General features: G+C 39.9%; 1 protein-coding gene across 1 annotated transcript in view; it reads left to right on the top strand.

The window, feature by feature from the left end:
• The window catches only part of LOC134448748 (nuclear GTPase SLIP-GC-like), a gene marked incomplete at its 5' end in the record, with an annotated part of 108,180 nt that overhangs the window by 18,812 nt on the left and 70,286 nt on the right, over positions 1-19,082 (top strand). The window contains 10 exons of the mRNA XM_063198403.1: positions 10,661-10,849; positions 11,717-11,895; positions 12,010-12,052; positions 12,579-12,635; positions 12,756-12,843; positions 13,362-13,462; positions 13,536-13,712; positions 13,814-13,965; positions 14,210-14,238; positions 14,959-15,122. Coding sequence (XP_063054473.1) covers positions 10,661-10,849; positions 11,717-11,895; positions 12,010-12,052; positions 12,579-12,635; positions 12,756-12,843; positions 13,362-13,462; positions 13,536-13,712; positions 13,814-13,965; positions 14,210-14,238; positions 14,959-15,122 — 1,179 coding nt within the window. The remainder of the gene's footprint in view (positions 1-10,660; positions 10,850-11,716; positions 11,896-12,009; positions 12,053-12,578; positions 12,636-12,755; positions 12,844-13,361; positions 13,463-13,535; positions 13,713-13,813; positions 13,966-14,209; positions 14,239-14,958; positions 15,123-19,082) is intronic.

Here is a 19,082-nt window from a genome sequence, read left to right as displayed (position 1 = left end):
TCTATTAACACACCACGTGAGAGGTGTGGGGGGACAGGTTAGGAGGAGGACCTGAAGTGGGGAGCAGTGCAAACTTGTGTAGGGGTGTGATACAAGACTCGTAGGTTGCACCTAAGTCCACCCCTTCCGGGCGGCTCATGGGGCTGGGAACGCAAACACTTTTGACTGGGCCGTAAAGGACTGATCAAAGCTATTTTTCGATCCACCTCGCATTTCCCAGTCGATCACACATATGCTGTGCCTCAAAATTAATAACAACCAATGGTGTGCTTGTTGACTTCACTTGGCAAGCGATTTTTGAGTTGTGTTCGTGCAAAAATATACAAGCTCCAGCCCCATGGATCGGAAGTAGAAGGGCATGACTTAGGTGCCCCATATACACGTGAGTGAGTTGTTGACCAACCAGTTCATGGGAGCGTGACTTCGGAGTCAGTCTGCAGANGAGCATCGACAGGGATAAGCAACTGCAGGGGTTCCAAGATCCGACTGCAGTCACATTCATCCCGCGATAGACAGGAAATCTAAGCTTAACCATCATGCAGCATTTTCATCCAGAGTGCATTGCTGTCTGCATGCGCATGCAGGCGTTGATGAAAAATCGAATAAGGCTATTACTGCTTATGGGCTGGAATTTTGATGACGTCACAGAACATCTAATTTCCAAACACATTACATCGCAGTTTAAAACTTTTAAAATTAAATGCTTTTTGTTGTTGTTATTGTCATTACTATTATTATTACTATCAAGTAGGTAGCAGGCTTCACTCAGGTTTCTTGATAACTTTTAAGGGTGCTGTCCCAAATGAATACTTAGAATCAAAGAAAGGGGGGGCGCACCTTGCATCAATTTTTTTCTTTATTTTTTTGTGCACAGACGTGTTTCGGCTTTCGGGTTGCACACTGAGGAAGGCACACGCCGAAACGCGTCTGTGCACAAAAAAATAAAGGAAATTGATGCAAGGTGCGCCCCCCCTTTCTATTATTATTACTATCATTATTTTAAATAGCTGCCTGTCTATGGTTATTGGTAGGCCTAAATAATTGGCTAACAACTGTACGCATCCCAGCAGGGGATTATGCATCTTCATTCGTCAAATGAGCCTAGACCAGGGCTATTCAAATGGCGGCCCTGGGGCCAGATGCGGCCCTTGGACAGCAAGGTTCTGGCCCCACACAAGTGAAATACAGAATCGTTTTTCAGAAATGCTAAGAAATGCAAAACTTTCTGGGGGAGGACCCCCAGACCCCCCACTTCAATGAGGTCTCCTATGTTTTTTTCATTGACAGTCTGCAACCACAATACATATGTGTAGTTCGGCCCCTTTACTGAGAGGAATTTTGAAAACTCATTGACATTTAATTGAATAGCCTACCCCTACCTTAAAGAAATAAAAAGTTTAGTTTAGTTTATTGGTTTATTTCATCAGGGACCATGTGCAAAGTACATTAGTTACATAGTAAAAAGATGACCTGCACCAGATTATAGCGAATAGCTAATTTCCATCTGCAGTCCCTGGGCAGGTAAGAAAACATACAATCCAGTAAAATGAGAGTAGCCACTCAGGCATACAACCCCTGCCACACACACACACACACACACACACACACACACACACACACACACACACACACACACACAATAAAAATATGTCATATGCAAAAAAGACTACAATGTGCAAAGTGTCAGAACAGGCATGTAGTCTACTTGCCAGGATAGGGGACCCGGAAATGTTTGGTACCCCAAAGTTTTTTGATGGAAATGTATAGTATAGGTCCCCAGTACATAGAAACTGCCGGATGCTACTTTGTAAATGTTGAGCAATTTTTTTATTAGCATAATTAGCATAAATTAACATAATCGCCTTTATGGCCTTATTACAGGATCAGTTTGACCAATCTACACAATCTTGGTGTGGTTTTGGGGGTTTTGGAGGATGCTGAATTCATTTGTGACATTTTTAAATGCCTGTCAGATTCAAAATGCCTCTTAATGTCAAGGGTAGACACATTTTATGCCTTTATCAGCTGATTTTGGCAACGTTTTTGGGTAATTTACATACCATAAACCTTACTTATTTCAATTATTTCTACCCATGGCCCTACTATATGAAGTAGATGAGCTACATCTATTGCCAAAGACATAGAATTAAGGTAGAGACTTGAGGTGCTGTAGTACAGCGGATGTGGAAAGTGAGTGAGGTCCTTATTTTCAGGAGTTTATTTCATTCAATCATATATGAAACATTTCATGGTTTGTGCTAACTTCGGTTAGGTATTTTAGTTTGAGAATCACTTGGTTTTTTGGAGGGGGGGCACTATTGCATGTGTATTTTTATTAGCATAATATACCCTTATGGCCTTATTACATGATCAGTTTGGCCAATCTACTCAATCCTGGTGTGGTTTTGGGGGTTTTGGAGGATGCTGAAGTCACTAGTGACTTTTATAAAATGCCTGCCAGGTTCACAATTCCAGTCCATATCAAGGGGGGGACTTGATAAGCTGATTTTGGCAATATATTTGGTGAAATACACACCTATTTTTCACCAAATGTAGAGAATAGAATGAATAGATAATAGATGATAATGCAGGTCAAGTGCCATTCAAAATGGGCAAAGCCTCTGTACAGAAAAAATGTAATCACAATAAGAGTAAAAGCAAATTAAACGAAAAGAATAAAATTACAATAAACAAAGCAATTATAGTAATATATTTTCTTAGAGCATACATTACAAATTTTATTGGAACACCATGAGAGGCTCACGTTTTTTTTAGTGGTCAGCAGCCGCACGTTCTTATTAAACTCCGCACGAACGATTGCACACCCCTGTCCGTGAAATAAACAAAGTAATGGTTATTAAAACAGTCCTACGTGGACCGATTGAAACGCCTTCCGCGGAAAGTCAAGGTCGCTCATTTAGATGAGGCATCGCAAATCGATAGAACACCACTATCGAATAGGGCGACCGGTCGCTCATCTCGACGAGGCAACACATCTCGACAGAACACCGGCAGCTTTTACCTAATACACTAATCACTCATTTTGTTATGGTAATGAGGCTGTTAGGGGCCGTGTGTGGGGTGAGGGGACAGCTTCTTCCCAAGGGCTGTCAGCCTCCAAAATCACCAGCAACTTGCATGAAGATATCAGCAGCAAAGACAGATAGTACAGTTTGGCGGACAGTGTGTTACAGTTTTTCTCCATTGGTTTGGCTCATTTCTTGAAACTGAGATGTCATTCTCAAAACATGGACAAATCCCAAACCTAATTTGCAGTTCCTCACAACAGAATGGCATTTATCATTGCTTTCGTCAAATTTCAAATGCTTTTGTACATGTCTCAATCATTTAGTACATCCTTGCAAATGGCTATGTACAAGTATCCTACAGTTAACACAATCAGCTTACATTTAGTAGAATTTTCAAATGAATGTACCTTGCTGATCTATCTCAATTGGTTGATTCTCAGTGTAATGGTTGTCCTGAAAACATGTCAGCACATTTTCTTCATATGTCATCATATGCAGAATAGTCTGCTCAATTTTCAAGATAGTGTTAGGGAATTGGGATAAAATATTTTGGAACGTATTGGAAGATGTCATATCAAAATTATGATAATCAGGTTAGTATATAATAAGTAACATCATTTTTGCCTGTAACAAATGAGGAGAGTTCCACATTGCAGGTGACTAATCTATTTGACCAATCCAATCCAGAAACGAATCGCTATGAAACAAATATACAGAGTATCAGTTGATAGGAATACTGGCAGAGTACGAGCTGTAGCACCAGTATGTGCAGGTAAGTCATTTATTCATTGTTTATCATTTTGTAACGTATAAGTAGCCAACACTGTGCAGACTGGGTTTCCAATTCTGAGGGTGTCAGTATCCTCCTCTTTACATTTGGAATCCAGCTTTACAATACAGTGTATGACCAAAGCATTTTGCTGAACAGGAACAGAACATAATCAACATTATGTGCCTGTTCTCTTTGTATCAAAAACTACCCCAAAAAATCTGCATATGCGTGCACTCTAGGATTGGAACCACAGTGGGTCGTATTGACTGTGTGAAGAACATATTGAGCAGCATTGCTGTGACTATATGACCCATCTACATGATTGTTTTTGTTTTACTTTATTCATCTCTTTTTGAGAGACTTCTAGCGCTAGAGGCAGGGGCAGGCCTATGGGGGGGCTGGGGGGACAACTGCCGTGAGGGGGCCCGAGTTCGCCCCTTCCTTGGCCGACGGGCCCGGGCCTGCAAGTACTCTAATAATCTAATGCACTTCCATCGAAACGCTGCCAACTGCACGGCAAATTGCTTGTCTCTGACTCTGTGACTCAAGTGACAGCTGTGAGCTGCTAACAGCCACATTTCCACAACAAAAGGAGTGTCCGCAGGGGGTCCAAAGGGTCAAATGACCCTCTTGTGGGTCTTTTAGGTAAAAAGGTCAATTGACGTGGTAGTTCTAGTGTTAAGCAGACAACCTCCTTGCTACTACTCAGTGATTTTTCTTCCACGCTGCGTTTCGTATTGCATCCACCACGCACTTTGGAGTTAATACACAGTGTGCAGACGGCTTCATCACACTGTCCACCACGCACTTGATAATACAGTTTTTCTCGATTGGTTTGGCTCATTTCTTGAAACTGAGATGACATTCCTATAACCATTGGGTCATTTGGCCAAACATTCTTACACTTCTGCACAACAGTTCAGATAACTAGCAAAATGTCATATACCTCCCAAAACACCTCATTCTAGCATCAACACTAAACCGTCTCACATATAAATAGTCAGTACCATCAAAATGGCATAGATCTTTCTCAATTGCTTTGGCTCATTTGCATTCATTTAGTCCTTCTGTCAAAATAAACTGGATGGTTCAGCATAACTACTTGGATCCTCATCACTCGCTCATATCACCCCAAAAACAGTTTACCCATGTGTCAAAACTAAATTTCTTCCCCACATATATCATCAGTACCCCCAAAATAAATGATCCCTTTGCCATTGTGTAAGCACTGCCAGTCAAAATGGTTAGGTGTTTTATCTACGTTCAGCTAACAGATTTCGACTATGTATAAAAATGAAAAAGTGAGTGGAAACATTGAAGTTTGACAACACAGATAATTTACCAAGGACATTTATCAGTAACTTTCTTTACTGTAAATTCATATACAGAAAGTAATGTCCATATATCACAGGTTTCTCATGGGTTTGGCTCATTTCTCAAAACAGAGATAACATTCACAAAATAACATGGACAAATGCCAAAGCAACTAGCAATTGTTCAAAACAGAATGTTGTTTGAAAAAATGTCATGAAATTAGCCAAATAACAGAGGAAACTGTAGTATACACGGTTGTAAAATTATTTTCTACTAACTAGAAAAGTTACAATACCATCTGACCTGTTGAACATTTACTATGTAATGAAATTCTTAAAATATGATGTCCTTGACTGTTTTGGGAATTGCGTAGACCACTTTGCATATGATGACTTACACAATGAAATAATGCTGACGTGTTTTGGAGAGGGCAACCATTAGACTGAGAATTGTCTAATTCGTTTAGATAAGCAAGGTCAATTTATTTGGAAAATGTGCTAAATCTATGCTGAATGTGTCAACTGAAGGGTATTTGTACATATCAATCTGCAGAGATGTACTAAACATTTGAGACATGTACAAAGCATTTGATATCTGATGAAAGCAATGACAAATGCCATTCTGTTTTGGGAAATTGCAAGTTGGTTTGGGGATTTGTCCGTGTTGTTTTGAGAATGTCATCTCAGTTTCGAGAAATTAGCCAAACCAATCGAGAAAAACTGTAATACCATCCAAACACAACACAAAAGTTGTAATAGCCTTCCGCTTACAGCAACAATTCACATTTAATGCATTAAACAATAGACTAACACAGAGCCATACAGAGAACAGAGTTGCGCGATTGGGGGACCAGGAATTAAATTGCAGCCCCGCCTTTCGGCGAGATGAGGTCGTGCCTAAAGTGGCTGTCTTCCCATAGACTCAACATAGAACCACCACATTAACAGCCAAAAATAAGGACTAACGAACTATACTGCGGGGTAATCACCACGAATATGTAAACTATCAACTGTCTCGGTGGTGATAATCACAACAGTTTTACCACCTGTGATGTTTATCTGAAGTTATTACTACGAACAGCAAGTCTTGTCATATTCCCTGCATTGCATCGCATTGCATTTGCTGTGTGCTACGCCCACTACTAGGCACTAACATTCGCAACGCTGAGCAGTACTGAGAAGCTAAAACAGCTAATTTTGCTAATGAGGAAGTCGGCCCTAGCACACAGTGGAGATTGCCTGACTCTGTTCTCTGTATGGCTCTGGACTAACACATCACTGCACCACAGTCGTCATTCCAGAAGGGGTGTGTGCTTATTAGGGATGGGCATACGGTGAAAATTTCTTCGGCGATCGTCGGGAGAATTAATGATTAACAATCGGTTAACCATTAACATTTTTATATTAAAAACAGCACACATTTAGGCCCGTCTTGCCCTATACTCTTGTATCACAAAAAATACATCAAAAACATCATGTTTTTCTTTGAGGATTTGTTTTTATTAACAACACAAGTGTCAAGTGATAAACAAGAAAAGTTAAACCTGAATTGGTGCGCAATGCGCAAACGAGTGAGGCTTCAAGTTGCGAGCCAACAACTGAGGCACTAACGGTGCAGACATCGAGGTGACGCTAGGTTGAGATGAATCACTGCCGTCTTTTTCAAGGCTTGGATGCGCGGTGTTCAAGTGATACATCATGAGCGTTGTCGATGAACTGCATTTGTAATTTACATTGCAGTAATTACAGTACACTTTGTCATTTTCTAACCGAAAATGGTCCCACGCCACACTTCGCCGTGACCTCTTCATGGTTAGGCAAAGACCGCTATACAGAAGCTTGCATGTAACAAACTAGAATGGCACTCGATAGAGCGCAAACCTTCGCCTACGCCACTTATTTTTTTTCTGGCCATCTTCAGAGTGTGAGGCATAACATTCTTCAAATTTTGGTGTTAGTTTCATTGGAATCGGACCGGAATATCGTAGATTAATCTCACTGTGATTTTGAAATTAATCTAGATTAATCTATGTCAAAATGGCTCATTCAGAATAGACACGCTAGCGAAATAATGACGAAAAAAAAACAAAAAAAACCTTGGGGTTTTTTAAGGTTTCTTAAGACCATTTTTAAGAACGGTCATGTTGATACTAGGTGATGAAAAAAATCACTGCAATATGTGTAAAGAGTGTCGAATATGTCAGGAAGCATACAGTCATAAGATACTGACATTTCAAAATGAACAGCGGCACTATAAGTTGTAGAGACAAGGCCTACAGATAAATCTATCAAACATTTAGGCTATTTAAACAAAATGACCTCAACAATTCAGCATTTGAGAGAGAGAGAGAGGGAGAGGGAGAGAGAGAGAATCTGCCACTGACTTAAAAAGAGCTGCGCGCTCCTTTAAAAGAGGGAGGATCTTCGCGCAGCAGGCAAAGTGCACACAGAAGAGCCAGGCTACTAGATATCTAGAACATACAGCACTGGCCCACGGCGATTTGGCCCAAACCTGGCTAACTACATTGTAGTTAGAATGCCAGAGGAGTTAGGCTAGGCTACAACTCGAAATGAATTCGGTTAGCAAAAAAATATATCAAGCGCGACAAGCGCGAGATTTATTACCGTCGGACATCTCACTGAGTCGCAAATGCGCGATCGTAATACAATTGCAAACATTCAGCTAGAGTAGATATTGACAGTTTCAATTTGACAATCTTCAAAATGCATATCACACGGACTATTTTGCAATTATGGCACAGGTAAGATTTCTGGAAGTTGTTTAGGCCTATGTGTTCCATGCAATGAGTGAGGAAATGTAGGCTATGTCGGGCTGGTAGGCTACTCACACAATAATGTCTCGTTATGCTTCACCTGAAACAATAACGTCTCTCTAGTCACCACTTATGAAAAAGCACTCAGACAACACCTACCACGGCAGAGAGATTAATGTTTTCAGCATGCAAACACTGTTCATATTTAGTAGGTCTGCTGAAACAACAGGTGGAGAGGAGAAGCGACTGGAGCGCAGTCTGAGCGTCTGTCAATCAAATGCTATGATGACGCGCATACCCAAAATCCAAACCCATATTTTGAAAATAGATTAACGTGCGATATTTTCTTTATCGTGCGGTAAGAGTGTCACATTATCGCAGCACGTTAACGCCGATAACGGCCCACCACTAATCGTAATATTACATTTTTGGCCCAGTCTTGACCTCTTATTCAATTCAGCATGCACACGTTGTTCTGGCATATAGTGCTTGGCAAAGAAAAACATTTTTGACCTTTTCGTGACCTTGACCTTTGACCCAATCACTCCCAAAAAGTAATCTATTGTTCCTTAGGTCATGACCAATCATCCCAGTAAATTTCATAAAAATCGGCTCAATTTACGTTTTTGACCTTTTCGTGACCTTGACCTTGACCTTTGACCCAATCACTCCCAAAAAGTAATCGATTGTTCCTTGGGTCATGACCAATCATCCCACTAAATTTCACAAAAATCGGCTCAGTTCTGTCTGAGTTATACGAAGTACAAACAAACATTTTGACCTTGACCTTTGACCTTTGACCCAATCACTCCCAAAAACTAATCGATTGTTCATTGGATCATGACCAATCATCCCACCAAATTTCATTAAAATTGGCTCAGTTCTGACTGAGTTATGCGAACTACAAACAAACAAACAAACAGACAAACAGACAGACATATTCACAAATAAATACACGGCCGTCAAAACATAACCTTCTGGCGAAGGTAATAAGTCAAGCCAGGGTACGGTGATGGTGAGATATTGCCCCCTGCTGCCCAAATTGTGTAGGTGTAACAGCGAAATGCATTGCATTGAGGACGTGCACTAATGACCTACATTCAAGTTTTTTTTTTTTTAACGGTTCGTCGGCGAAAATTAATTTCCTCGACTAAATGTTTAATGATCAATCATCGGTTAATTATGCCCATCCCTAGTTCTTATGGACCAGGTAATAGAAATGAAATCAAACGTGGCCACGAATAGACAGACTACTGTAACTGTAGCGACCAAGAACAACCACCTGCGTTACTTACTCCGTGGTTACAATCACAGGCTACAAATATCTCAGTACCCTACCTTGCGTTGTCTTGACCGCAGAATGTATCCCAACCTCTCACTGTAATCCACACGTTTCTCCACAATAATGTTCCCAAGTTCCAGCTTGTAATCCACATTATAGCTGAAAGCAAGAAAGGGATTGTTGTACAATTTATCTATCCCACTCAGCTCACTTGTGTTGACTCATGTTATCCGAAATATAGGCTCCAGCTGGGGGTACTTTGACTGTCGTTGCGCTATAACTTTCGGCACTTGACTTGACGCTGTCGCTGATGCAAACCAAACCAATTGGAAGGGGGGCCCACTCAAGCTGGGGGTATTAAGGAGGCATTGATGCCCTGGCAGCAGAGCCCTTCATACAGATTACTGTGCCCTGTTATAGAGCATTTTAAAATCGTCATTGCTGTTGAATACATAACCTGTCATCCTTGGGGGCCCCTCCTACTCGGGGGCCCTAGGCAACTGCCTACGTTGCTTACCTTAACGCAACGGGCCTGGACCTGAGTCCCTTGATTGTGAATGTGTGATCTGGAGCTTCACTGTTTGTTACTGTCTGACACTCAGGCCCGCCGACAGGGGGGACAAAGGGGAATGTTGTCCCGGGCCCAGTGAGATAGGGTCCCCAGAATTGGGTCCTCATAACATTGTATGTATTGGGTAGGGGGCCCTTTCAGATGTCTTTGTCCTGGGCCCAGGAAAAGCTATCAGCGGCCCTGCTGACACATATAAGACAATTGTGACTAATTTGTACTTTGTATAAGGTCTTGTGTTTAGCTAACATTGGCAATAGGATGAGCATTTCGACGTTTGCCAGGTAAATGTGGTGACAGAATGGTCGCGTCGGGCAGCATGTCATTAATGTAAATGAAACCGAAACTGATATTGTAAAAAAAAACCTCCTGTCCTGTTGATAAATGTGAACATAAAAAGTAGCAGAGACTAGGCCTAGCCGAGGTGTTATTATAAGACCCAGTATGAAACCAATCCATCGAGGACTGCCCATTGTGCAAGCAGTCCACCACCCGCACGGAGGACTCGTATTGGAAAAGGAATGCGCTTCAGCAAATGACACAGCGGCGCTCAAAAGTAAGGGTTAATAAAATAACATGGGACTTATCATGCTTCCTTTTCAGATTAATTGTGAACATCGGGTGCTCTCTTCGGCTTTCAACTTTAGTAGGCTACATGGTTGCTGCGACAAGATTTCAGAACATTGACGGTCTAAATGTTTGCACTTCCATGTGTTTCAGACAGGGGACGTAGGCTACTGTGCATGTACACAATGATAAAAGAATGGACTTGAAAACACTTGGTCACTGGAAATGAATTCCACTACACACAGTAAAGCAAAATATTAACAAGGAAATAGCATAATAGGGCCCCAGTAAACAAATCTACTTTATGTATGGTCTTATTTGTGATGGTATGTGATAAATATATACATTTTAACAGGCCACAGCTCTGTCTGATGAAATCCAACCTTACATTATGGCTGATGAGTCTGGGCAGCTCTTTTGGCCAATTGTGAAAACTGTGAAAATTGAAGTGCCCAAATGGAAGCACCTTCCAGAAAACATTGTGCTTGTCGATCTTCCGGGAAATGGAGACCATAACCAGAGCAGAGATGAGATGTGGAAAAAGGTATAATACTCTAACTTCCCTTTCAAAACCGAAACTAAAGGCTATTCCTTATCAGTCTCCTGATTTTGGGTCAAAAATTCCTCCCATGTCCCTTTCGACGAAATCCAACATTTTCGCTTCGTGTCTTACTTAGTTTCTGAGACATGGCTCCTCAAATAGATGTGGTCTAAAAGTGCAGAAGTTTGAGAAACACTACTTTGCCCATCTTGTGCTCTGTGGTTCTGCCTGACGCTTGCGGCCTCTTGAGATCTGGGTCAGCATGTCTGTGATGATGTGCTGTTCATTAAAAACGTGCTCGTCTGGCCTGCCTTATGCCTTATGGAACCTGCTCCCTTTCTGGTCAAAGTGTAACACACTCCACCTAGTCTGCCCAGTCATTCACAAATGGGAAAGTCCGGTATCTCCGATTTTAGTCAGAGGCTTGTAAAACATGGTTCACTTGCGCCGTAGCACCAGCAACCTCTGGAATTACAAAGACTGCTTGGGATTGAAAGGAACATATCTCAACATGTCTACAAGGCTCTGGCTAACTAGGAAATAGGATTCAATGTCAAAAATACCTGAGTGTTGCTTTTAGTAGAAAATGCACTGAAAGTTATGTCTCCAATAAAAACACATACAGTTAACCCTTTTAAAGAATTTTTTTTTTTTTTTTTTCCATAACCAAAAATGTTTTCTGAAGCATTGAGTAGCTTTTTCAATATCTGCACATACTGTATCTTCTTAAAAAGAAAGAAAGAAAAAAAAGAAAATCACAAAAAAATGAAGAAAAAAAACTTGGTTGTTGAGTTTTGCTCTGAGACATGTGACTGAGGTTGAAATCACACATTGTATCTCTTTTTTCCACCTCTTTGCTTCTTTTTCTAGATGCTGAGCCAGTGTAGAGTTGTCTGGATTGTAAGTGCTATCACTCGACCTGCATCTGACAATTGTGCCTGGGAGATTTTTGAAACCAATAGGAACGACATGGTGCAGGGAGGAGAATGCACCAGCATCGCATTCATCTGCACTAAAACTGATGATATAGACGCAACGTCTTACATGAGGTATACAATGTTTAACATCTTTATCCTTATTTTGGCATGTTTTCAATTTCATTATCACTGTGCTATTAATTGCATTTCAAAGACATTTATACAATAACAACATTTTGTCTTTAGGAATGAGAAACTGAAAGATGAAGATCTACCTGGAATCACCAGTGTAAGTGACGAAGGACAGAAATTGTACAGTGCAGAAAAAGTTGTGAAATGAAATGTTGGGGAGAGTTTTATTCCAAAATGCTATAAAGCCAATTAAAGAATTGTTCCATGCATCTTTTGTAAATTATTTTAACAGTACCGGGACAGTGCTAACTGGATTCATTTAATCTGATTTTCTTTACCAAAATTCAAACAAAAAACAATGGCATTGCTGATAGTAACTGAGCAGCATCACGAAAGCACATCATTTTTAAATATTTTTGAAAATGGAGATCTAGCTTTTTGGAGAAGAGAAAAAAACGATTTTAGAAAACAATTTTAGAAAAAAAAAATGACAATGACAATACAAATTATAAATGATGAAGTGAAATGAATACAAGCAACAATATATTTGTTTGGGAATAGTCCAAGTACTATTAATCAATTTTTGAAAACTGGATTGTATTGGATATGTAGGGTGTGTATACGTTACATATTACATTGTGCATTGTGTATACATTGTGCATTACATTATGTGCTGTTTATAGGATTCAGAGAGAGAACGGGCGTGTATACTTCACAGGAATAAAAAGGCCAAGGACAAAGTAAAAAAAAAAGCAGATAAGATGATGCAGGTATTCTGTTCTACTCTCCTTGATGATATGTGCTTGCTACTTTTTTGGAATTTAATTTGTAATTTTTGTAACACCCTGTACCTGTTTCAGACGCATGACATCAACGTCGACATTTCAGTCTTTACTGTGAGCTCACATGAGTTTGACTCACAGAAACACCTGGAAGAAAAAGACACAGGTAAAACACCACCAGACATAGACGCTAAAATTAGAATTCCAGCCAAATTCACTCACTGTATTGCACTCACTCACTCACTCACTCACTGTATTGCATGTTCACTCTACCCTTGACTTGGCAGTATCTAAAGATCTCAGACATTTCTTTTATTCACCCCTTTCTGGTATCTTGGCTAGCTAATAGAGGCAGGGGTTCATTTACATATTTATTAAAATGTCTCATCCAAATACCATCTCAAAATATAGTACTGGTTTGTTGGTGTCTGCTGATGTTGGATAGCATGTGTTGGATGACATTTGGAGAGACATTCAATCATTACAAATCCATGATCCCATTAGTTGTCCAGGATCTTGGAAAGGGGTGAATCAAAATGTGACACCTCTCTGGGTACTGATACAGTATGTCAATAGTAGTGTAAGCAATTGAAATTGGCCTGAATCCTCCTTTAAATCGGTAGCATTGAGTGAATTAAGGAGCACACTGTATATTTAGTACATTTCTGTCTTTCTTTCTTTTAGAGATACCCCTTCTAAAAGAGGAGCTAGACAGATTCAACAACAGAAAACAGTTTGTGTCAAGTGCCAGCGGGATCCTGCACCTCATTCAAGCCGGAGCAATGGTACATTTCAACAGAACATAGCTGATAGGGTTTTCTGTTAATACCCTAATCAACTCAATCACTTCTGTTACAGAATAAAGACAGATCTAAGCTGCACACTGAACTTCTTAAGATCCTGAGAGTGGAATTGGATTCGTTGAGAAGGACCTTACAGACACGCTATGACCAGCTGAAACAAAAACTTTTCGAAGGAGTTCAGAAGGCAAAGGAGAGCCGGGATAAAGTTCTACAAAATCAACTGAGTGCACCAGTAAGTATTGCACATTTTCAACATTTAAATATTATATGCAGACTTGATTCAGATACAACATAGCCTACCTCACTAATTAAATAATTGAAATAATCATAAAGCGAGGAAAAGGAGGAGGATTCCATCGGACCTTGTCAGCCTTGTGCAGAAGTAATGGCTACTTCAGGTCAAGAGGAGAAACAAGAGATGTGAACCAGGCTTTGGCTCAAGCTATGCAAAACAGCATTGACGAAGAGTTCAATAGACTTTTCCCGTAAGTATGCAAAGTATAATTTATCTCAATGGTTCTCAACCTTTTTTGAAGAAATGCCCCCCTTCTCCTCGACTTAAGCCTGTCAATGCACAATATCATGGTTGTAAAGATTATAAAAACAGCACAGCTGACAATTTCCGCATTATATAATAATTTACCCATTTCGTAATAAATAATAATAACAGTGCATTTTATAATAATCATTATTGCATTATGGATTATTGTCATTATGATTATTATCTAGTAAAGCAGCTGGTGGCATGGCCAGCATTAGTTTTAAGATTCACTCTTTCCAGTCTGCCTTTACTGCTTTAAAGGAACAGACCACCCTTTTTTGATTTTCACATATTTGCAGTATTTCCAAGCATTATTTATGAATGTGCATATAATTTTCGTCTATGTGTTTGCATTGCCCCGTTTAACAGTATAGCCACATTAGGCATAGCAATGCAAGTCTATGGTACAAAATAAAACACAATCAAATGTACTTATAAGCCATTTGAAAATGAATGTAAAATTCACTGGAGTGTAAAACGGCAATTTAATTCCGTCCAGTGACCACTTGTGGCTTGATGCTAAAGATACCAGTTACTTCCAGTGATTATGCTAAGCTATGCTAATAATTCTGATCCAATAAATCTAAGTACTGAAAACACTGAGACGAAAATGATATGCACATTCATGAATAATGTTGGGAAATACTGCAAATATGTGAAAATCAAAAAAGGGTGGTCTGTTCCTTTAAAATGTATATCGCTTGGGGGGATTGTTCAATGCAGTAACAGCTAAGGGAACAAAACATTTTCTTGTAGCAAAAGGAGATGGGAGCAACAGACAGTGATTTAAGTTTGCGTATGATGTTGCGAGTGCCCCCATCTCACCTGTTGTGCTCTCAACACCTCCTTGGGGGCTCTATAACGACCCCTGGGAGGCTGAGGAGAACACTAATTTATCCATAACTTTTTTGTAAGACTTCACACTTAATGTGCACAGAAATGAAGGGAGAACAGGACAATCAGTATGGGAAAGGATTGAAGAAAACAGGACAATCCATACAGGAAAGGATTGATGAATTCACCATCTGCTCCATCAATGTCAATCAGGGTTACAAAGAGCCTGAAGCAGTGCTTCATATTCTGAAGTTCCTTAAAGGCAAGGTAAGTTCCTCTTATGTGTATGATGATATGGCAAACCACACACATGCCAAAACTACCCATTGTGAACTGTTAAAATTTTTCTTGATTGTTTCCACACAATTTCTGGTACTTCACACACAATTCTCGAAACATCTCACCCATTTCCCAACTCCCCTATGTCACTTAATAAGCACAATTACTTCCTTACACTCACATTTCAATTTTAAAACACACTCTTTTCAAAATACTGCAATTCTCTGGATTAGACACAATTTTCATGAAGACAATTCCTGGTTTTCGCATGTGAGTGATTCTACGATTCGCCTACGCTTTTGGCAAAAGCAAAATATCAATTATCAGTATTTTTTTCAAGTAAATGACCTAGATGTTTACATAGTGTATATATTTAAGTTTCCAAACAAACAAATTGCCAAGCTTAATCTTAAATCATTTGATAAATACTCTAATGAAAGCGAACATTTGCTTGATTATTTTGTCAACAGTGTTATGGACAAATACTATGTCATTTCAAACATATATAAAAGTACTACAGAGTTGAAACAACATACGTTTGAAAGTGCTTATGTCCCTTAGCAATAATGTTGTCATTAATCCGTGCAACTGATATAGAAAATGTGATTGTTGAGCTTCATAAGTAGGATTTTATGATTCACTGTGATACAGACTGACACATTTTTTTATTATAAATCCCTGTAACGTCTGATTTGAATTTAGTCACCCTCCTTACACAAGACTTCCTTCTCCAGAGATAATCCCTAGTGTCTGTTCATAGGATTTTTCCAACACATAAGGGATCAATAGCTGAAAAACACTTTCAAAACAGTCAACCGTGTTACTCAACTGTGTTACGGTCAACAGTGCAGGGGAATAAGTCGGCACTTTTTTAGGAAAAAAAAACAGAGCAGACGAACCCATCTCCCTAGAAAACAAATTATTTTGTTTGTTTGTCTGTCAATATGGAGATAAATTGGCAAAAACATACTCCTCCTCCAGTGTCATCAGTGTTGCCAGATTGGGCTGGTTCCCGCCCAATTGGGCTGCTTAGGATGGCCGTGTGCGGGTAAAAATGGCATTCATCAGAAAAACCCGCCCACTTTTTGCCATAGAAATCAATAGAATTGGGCGGGATTTTGTGCTTCTAGGCGGGTTTCGAAAAAATTTTGGGCTGGAAATCATCAGCCTCATCTGGCAACCCTGACTGTCATAATTGGCTAATTGTAACACCATTGACGGTAACACCGTTGACATTTCAGCCATTTTTATGGTGTTGTGCTAACTGAGGACCTCAGAAGTTCCACCACAACACCTTAATCAATTCATGTATCTGTATGCTTTATCTGTGTTTTTCTACATGTGATTTGTAATTCAGATTCTTATGAATATGTTGATAACACAGTTGACAGGCAATTTTCCCGCTATGAGAACATGAAAAAGAATGGATTAAATTATGGAAGGATGGAGCTCAAAACTTACCAAAAAGTCTTCCCATATCCTGCCAAAGAGGTTATGACATCACGTGATGTTATTCGTATGGCCTAAGACCAAACCATTACTGATTTATGGAGGGGGTTTCAGACCGTGACACGGTTAACACAGTTTTCGTGGACACACACAAAATGGCAAATTTCATGCATAATGGAAAGGACAGTGGTCTTTCTGACAGTTTTGTCATATTGTGATGATTACTGTGAATCAACATTTGCAATCGTCTTGGGCAAAACAAGTTTCTTTACATGCTAATATGAAGACTGAGTCTGACATTTGGAAAACAGGACGCATACACTTTCTGTATTATATGAAAGATAAATGTTTTCTAATGTCCAAAACATCATTGGATGCAGTTAATAGTTAGTGGAATTGGCAAATAAAATCCACGGACTTAAAAGCGTAGGGGAATCGTAGAATCACTCACCTAACACACTGTCACTCAAAACACTAAAATCAACTGCCATACTATGATAACTTCCTCATCACATGGACAAACTCTCTTCATACCTGTTTACAATCTGAAATCACGACCCCATAAGGATAACATGAGTGGATGCAGTGAGAACACACGTTTGTTTAGTTTTTGATCTCCAAAATATGTAATACAAGAGATCACTTTCATGTGGTTACCCAATATTTTACAGTGAATTAGGGCAATTTCTAAAACAAGTCTGAAAACAAGATTTCAGTATTTTACAACCGGAAGATACCCTCTTCAGTAAGTGGAACGCAACTTTGAACCAATCCATGTCCGTAACGTGTTGCCATGAACATGTTACTATCTGGGAATGGTCCTTGTGAAAGAACATGGTTTGCTGAAACAAATAGGCCTAAGGCATTAAGGGTGGCTGTGAGACTAGTGGTGGGGTCGCCACCTGTTAGGAAGCGCATGGACAGCACTGTTTTTCCCTCCCCTTGCTGGAGCTTGTGGATTGTCAATGGAAGGAGAGAAATAAGCGTGCGTGTTGGACTTTGCTATTCCCATGGAAAGATGACTACTTTCACAGAATTGTAGGCCTATAGCCAATTGTTATTAAAGAAATACTTGGAGTTAAATTGCATTTTAGTATGGAAAAGTGACAACGATAGCGAAAGCGAATACCTCTACAGCCGAGGTTGCAGGCTCTCCTGCTTTTAACACTCGGGAATACAAATAGGCCTAGGCTATTCAACTAAAACTAAGGAATAGACTACAACACATTTATGTAGGCCAATTGATTAGGCCCTGCCTCCAACACCAGGTATCAATCAAGACCTACGGACACCCTTGCAACCTCTCGCATAACATTTAAACTTCACGATAGGCTGCATTAAAGATTGCGTTTGAGCTGATATGATGTCGCAGACATTAGTGTGTCAAGGGAAGGCTGAGTTTTACGTTAAATGAAGACAGGAATGGCATTATCTTACCATTTGACACATGGGACACTGCTACTCTGCTTTTAGCTGGCTGAGGCGGTATTCCAGGAATCAATAAGATAGCCCTGATGTCCTTATAAATGTTTCGATTCAAGTCATCGAACAACAAGCAGTGATGTTCGGGGCGCATAGCTTGTTTATAGCCTGCGCAAGCGACGCGGGCAGCAGTGCTTGCGCTTTAGTTTATTCATTTTTTTCCAATAGCCCTGAAGTATTCCTCATCTCGGGCCTTGACCAATTATTCGACATAGTCGGTTGTCTCTTAACAAGACTGTCCTGAACAGACATGAACGTAAATTATTTTCCTTTCGAACCATTCACCAGCATGAAGTAGGCAACCACTCAGTAGAGCTCCTTTGATTAATGCAAGACCAACAGTTCTCTGCTAATGGCCTAACTAAGGTTTGGGGATGAAGTAGCCACTCGCCTATTTTCGATTGCATGCTGGATGACAAAACAATGTAGGCTATAAACGTGTCTTTTTTGTATTGATTGTAAAACTCAACCGATGGTGGTCAATGCAAAGAATGTTACCGATAGACTATTCTTTCTAGACTGAGAAGATTAAATAGGCATAGTCTTTGGAGGCTTTTATGGTATAAAATAATAGATTAAGTCCTGTGGTTCGGTTGTTGTCAGCAGTGTGTGCTTTTTTATTTCAACTGCTTAAATAGCCTAATGTTCAACAATCAATGTCCATCACCATTAAGCTAAATATTTAGACAGCTTATTTACGCAGCTTGAGGTTACTACCTAGGCAACCAAGCCTACCTCAAAAATAGCCTACCAAAATGACCACTGAAAATAATATAAAAACACCAGAGGACTGGAATATGTCCTTTACTTTCAAGCGTGGGTAAACACACGGGTTAAAAATCGCAACAAAAATCGCACATTTCACTTCATGCCGCAACAAAATCGCAACAACACAGTAAGAAGCTGCACAACTTTTATCGCAATTTTCTGGAAATCCTTGTGCACCATCTGGCAATTCCGTCCGCGATTTTTTGAGAAAATGCCCGCGATTTCCTGGTGGGACTGATTTGTGTGCAA

The sequence above is a fragment of the Engraulis encrasicolus genome, chromosome 5 (assembly GCF_034702125.1).
Source record: "Engraulis encrasicolus isolate BLACKSEA-1 chromosome 5, IST_EnEncr_1.0, whole genome shotgun sequence".
Classification (NCBI taxonomy): Eukaryota; Metazoa; Chordata; class Actinopteri; order Clupeiformes; family Engraulidae; genus Engraulis; species Engraulis encrasicolus.
The sequence above is the reverse complement of the archived record's forward strand: the minus strand, read 5'-3'. Positions and strand labels throughout refer to the sequence as shown.